At 30.6% G+C, this 5,841-nt stretch overlaps 1 protein-coding gene across 1 annotated transcript; it reads left to right on the top strand.

The window, feature by feature from the left end:
• Nucleotides 1-2,894: 2,894 nt before the first annotated feature.
• On the top strand, nt 2,895-3,395 carry LOC131619117 (uncharacterized). The gene has a single exon (XM_058890258.1). The coding sequence runs from the start codon at nt 2,895-2,897 to the stop codon at nt 3,393-3,395; it is 501 nt and encodes a 166-aa protein (XP_058746241.1).
• Nucleotides 3,396-5,841: the final 2,446 nt, after the last annotated feature.

Below are 5,841 nucleotides of genomic sequence, written 5' to 3'. Positions count from 1 at the left end.
GTCCAATAGAAAATCGCAAAATCGAATCGAACCAAACCGAAACCACAAAAAATTGCATTTGGTTCGAATGTGTTTGAGTCATTTTCTAATAGAACCGCGCGGTTTGGTTTGTGGTTTGTATTTTGAAAACCAAACCAAACCAAACTGCATTAAGTTACAAAATCTTACTAACTAATATATATATATATATATATATATATATATATATATATATATATATATATATATATATATATATATATATATATATATATATATATATATATATATATATATATATATATATATCTTTAATTGTTTAGACAAATCAGCAAATATTGTATGTATATTTGATCATATTCTTTGTATGATATTTATTTTAATTTACATATCAACAAAAAATAAAATATTATTCATTTGTAAATACTATTTTTGACAAAATATAATTTATCGTATTATGTGTATGATATTTATTTAAGAATGCAATTTCATGTATATCATTCTTTAGACTTAAGATAAATGTGTAAGATGCAATTTTATGTATCAAATTTGAAACTTATTTTTGACAATTATAAACTTTTTTTATAGAAATGTATGAATGATAAAACAAAAAATTATATTTTACTCTGTATGTGTATTTATGACTCAATAAAGTTTTTGTAAAAAACCAAACTAATCCAAAATGCATTAGTTTGATTTGGTTTTGTTCGATTTTATTTTTAAAAGTCAACCAAATCAAACTGAACCACACGTTTTTTCTCTTGCGGTTCAGATGATTTTTATCGTCAAAACTGCTCAACCGCACTGCGAAAACTCATATATATATATATATATATATATATATATATATATATATATATATATATATATATATATATATATATATATATATATATATATATATATATATATATATATATGGCTATACAGCGAATAACACACTTGTATTGATGTGAGGCGGCTGTTAGAGAAATGGAAGATAGCATATAAAATAGCGCATCTATTTTGAGATATAACACATACAAGAACAGTATTGTGATATATTTCATGCTACTCAAAATTAACTACTTCCTCGTCTTAAAGACTTACATATCCATTAAATTACAATTCTTTAAAATTGAGTTTTGTTTGGAATGGATAGTATTATCAAGAAACCGTTGCAATATTTAAAAACTGCGTGATAATTCATATGGATAATAATATTCTAACAAACATATAAAATATGTCCGAATTAAATCATAGATCAATTAATGGTGTATGGGTGGTGGTGTGGTGGAACCTAGACAAAATATGGCAGTTTACCTAATGTGGATCCATTCATAAGCCAACAAAGCTCTTTGCCCCAACAACTTTTTTGTTTTGTTTTGATTTGATATACTTAAAAAAGATTGTTTCCATAAAAAGAAAAAAGAAATTGATTCTACCCATTATCTAATTTTCTTTCACCTCAACTCTCATTTTATATTTCTATATATTCCTACATTCTTTAAACTTCTGATCAAGTCCATTATTCCCTTTGAGCTGACTAATTATTATTCCCTTATGTGTATGTTAAAGTCTATTAGTAAAAAATATGACTAGCAATGTATACTCCCTAAAGAATTAGGAGCGCATGATTGGAATGTTTTTAGCAAAGACCACTTAGATCGAGCAGATTTCTTGAGAGCCGAATCAACCTTATAATTGAAGTAGTTCGTTCTTATATTTTAAAGTGGGATCTTTTGACCTCGTTAAAAGTAGGATGACCAGTTGGTATATTAGGTTTCTTGAGAGGCAAATTGACTTTCTAATTGAGTTATCAATGTTGAGACTCATCGTAAAGTTATGTTATTGGATTTTTTTTTTAAGTTATTAAACATATAACTCTTATATTTTATGAATATGAATATGAATTCCTATTTAAATTAGTAGGGAGTATAAATACTTTCTTAGTCTAATTATAAGTATAATTTAGTAATATTTATATTTTCTTTCCTTTGTCATTTTAAATATAAAAATAACTTTTTCTGACAAATTTTATTTATTTATTTTATTTGAGTTTGTATAATTACTCTAATAAATATATTTAACAAATAAAATTGATTTTATTATTGAAATCAATATATCTATTAATTTTTTTAAAGGTATCCATTACATTTTCTGTATGATTTCAGCATTAATCTACCAATCAAAATCAAATAAATGCCTCCCACTTCTTATCAGACATGCTTCTTAAATAGGAGTATCGCATCACAAACCTGTACAAAGTTAGTAATGGGCCCGTAACAGCTATTGAAAAAAACAAATTACTTTAAACACGATAAATACTAGTTGAATTAGAACTGGATTGTCATTTCGAATATGTATACATAAAATAATGTTAAACTTGTAGGGAAATTCTCAATTTCTTTATTCTTCAGGGACCTACTAAATATTTAATTTTGTCTTTGTTCGAAAAGAGCTTTTTAGAAAGACATGTTTATTTGATTAGATGTTTAAATTTATTCAATATTCTATCTCATATTTATATTTAGGGATGTAAATGAATATTTATGGGACGGATATTATGATATACTCTGTCTCATGGGAAAAATATGATATTTATATTTGTCTTATATCCGTATAGATATATGTTAAGCGGCTAATATGTAGGTTTTAAGCTATTCGCGGATATTTTTAGATATTAATAAATAACATATTTTTCTATAAAAAAAGTATTTTCTACTTTTTTTAAAGATAAAAAAAGTTATAATCATATTAGTTTCTTTCTTTTATACTAAAACATAATGGTTATGGTGGATGGAAGGGATGGTGTTTTCTAGCTCTATTTCCATTTTAGTTAATGGATTGCCTACAAGGGAATTTGAGGGTTGCGTCAAGGGGATCCTCTATCTCCTTTCTCTTTCTTGTTAGTGACGGAAGGTTTGGCAGATTTGATGTGGAATGCGGTTTCTTTTGGTTATTTTAATGGTTTCCAGGTTGCCAATGATATTCGTTTTGAGATGCTTCAATTTGCGGATGACATGACTCTTATTTATGATGGATCTAAGGAGAATTTGTGGTGTATCAAAGCTATCCTTCGTGGTTTTGATTTGGTTTCGGGGTTGTGCATTATTCTGAGTAAGAGTTTGATCATTGGTGCGCACTTGGAGGATCATGTGCTTTTTGCGGCTTCTTCTTTTCTGGGTTGTCTTGTTGGGAAGCTTTCGTTTATGTTTCTTGGTATTACGATTGGTGGGAATCATAGGCGGAAGGAGTTTTGGTCGTTTGTGATTTCTAAGTTAAAAAAGAGATTCAGGGCTTGGAGTGGGAAACATATTTCATTGGGAGGTAAAGTTACTTTACTTAATTTGGTTCTTAATAGTATTCCCATCTTCGTGATTTTTTTCTCTAAAGCGCCTAAGTGCATTCTTGAGAAGATTTTTAAAATTCAATGAGATTTTTTGTGGGGCAAGAGTGAAGGGGTTTGGAATGTGTGTTGGGTGGCTTGGGAGAAAGTGTGACGTCCCGTGCAGGAGGGTGGGTTAGGGGTGAAGAATGTGGAGTTCTTTAGTTTTTCCTTGATGTCCAAGTGGGGTTGGAGATTTTTGTCAAAGAGGGATTTCGTTTGGTCCATGTTTTTGGAGTTTAGATACGGGGAAGGGATGAAGGCTCTTTATGGTAATATTCCTGATAGGCTTTTAAATAAAGATTCGCTTTGGTTGAGGGATGTTCAGTTAGTTTATATATTAAAAGTCAATGATCATCCTTGGTTTTCCTATTGCATTTCTTGGAAATTAAGGGATGGGGAGTATATTCGTTTTTGGGACCATCCGTGGTTGGGACCTACACCTTTTAAAGAGCTTTTCCCTCATTTATATGGTTTGTGCACTCTTTCTTCTTCTTCTTCTTCTTCTTGTGTGGCTAACTTGGGTGTGTGGGTGGATAACTCGTGGAGGTGGATTGTGGGTGATGTTGGTGTTCCGTTGGAGGATGATGCGTTTTTGGAGTGGAATGAGTTATCGGATCTTTTGGTTGGTATTTCTCTGGTGAGGGAGAATATGATAAGTTAATTTGGTGGAGGCATGCAAATGGTTTTTCAGTTAAGAATTGCTTTCGTTGGATTTGCTCTTTTAAATCCTCGGTTGTTGTTTTGGATGAGGATTGTTTATCGGAGCATAAATCGTTGTGGGTTGCTTGTGTGCCTGGTAAGGTCAAATTGTTTGGTTGGAGGTTGTTACTTAATGCTTTACCTACTCGTAAGGCGATTTGCATGTGAGGCATGGAAAGCCTTCTTAGTGATCTTTTGTGCCCTTTGTGTGGGCTAGAGGAGGAATCAGTGGGTCATCTTTTTCTTGGGTGTGGCCTTGTGAGGGTTATTTGGAAGGAGGTTTTTTGTTGGTTGGGCTTGGATTTAGAGGATGTTGGGTGGGAGGATGGTTTTGATGGTGGAGGTTCGAGGCTTAGCTTATTGCATGTTCTTCACTTAAGATTGGATGGGATTATCAAACCTTCTTTTTTTGCTTTCTTGTGGCTTTTGGTTTATTGATGTGTGTGGTTAGGAAGGAATAATGTGGTCTTTAATGAGGGTGTTTGGAATTCAACCGAAGTATTGACCGTTATTAAGAGATTTGGGTGGGATAGGTTTTCTATTCTTGCTAAGGGAGGGGGAATTGTATTAGGGACATTTGGTTTGTCAACCCTTGCACCTATATTGGGATTGTAGAGTTGCTCTAGAGCTTTGGTTCCCTTTTTTTTGTTCTCTTTCGTACCTTTTGTATTGGGTTGCACCCCTTGTGCGTTTAATAAAAGTGTTTATCGGAAAAAATAAACATAGTATTCGTACATTTTATTTTTAACCAAAACAAATAAAATATATTATGATTGTGAGTTATAGTGGAAGAGAGGGCGGTGGATGAGTAGGAAGGGAGACACTAGTTGGATATAGGAAGACGATACTAGTTGCTTGGACAATAGAAAAGTTGAAGTGAGGTATGGGCGTATTGAAGGAATTTAATTATAAAATGTCTAGATAAGATTTGTATAGAATGTGAAAGGTTTTCTTAAAAAAAGAAGGAAATATAAGACTAATTTTTTTTAAATGATGAAAAGAAAGGGTGTAATAAACTAATGACATTTAAATAGTTTATATAATTTATTAACACAATTGGATATCTGCGGACACGAGTATCATTAAACTCGCATCCATATCCATTAACAAACAGGTATGTAAATATCAATTATTTTATTTGTGTATATCTATTAAAGTATTTGTCTCGTTTTCGTGACAGATTCTATCCGCAGATATCCGCGAGTACGAATTTTTTTGCCATCCTTTTTTATATTTTCTTTAACTCACAAAATCTTTCATTTTATTCAATTATTGTGTTTGATTACTCAATTATTTCATTTGTTTTTTGACACTATCAATTTTATCATTATTTAAATTTTTTAAAATGATAAATTATTAGTCGTTAATTATTATTATTATATTTACACTTTTGCTAAGGATTAAATTTTTAACCTCCAACTTCTTTTAACCTTTAGCTCAACTAATTCAAATCAATTGAGCTACCTTTGCAACTAATCATCATTCCAAATACAGGCAATGTATTTATATATCTCTTTACAATGATTCATATTATTGTGTTTAGGGCTATATTAAGTTTGACATTATCCAAAAGGATCAATCTTGAGCCTTCAAATCTTATCTGGAGGGATCCTTCCTGACTAGTATGAATGGGTGAGTTTGATTATTATTATTTTACATGCAATGATTATAGATATGTTGCACCCTAATATTGTCAACTTAGTCTCTAAGGTTTCAAATGTTGTTTGATTTTTAAAAACAATATGATGTATATAATCACAACACGTTAGATCCAATGTATACTTTTATAATCT

The sequence above is a fragment of the Vicia villosa genome, linkage group LG7, assembly GCF_029867415.1.
Source record: "Vicia villosa cultivar HV-30 ecotype Madison, WI linkage group LG7, Vvil1.0, whole genome shotgun sequence".
Taxonomy (NCBI): Eukaryota; Viridiplantae; Streptophyta; class Magnoliopsida; order Fabales; family Fabaceae; genus Vicia; species Vicia villosa.
The sequence above is the reverse complement of the archived record's forward strand: the minus strand, read 5'-3'. Positions and strand labels throughout refer to the sequence as shown.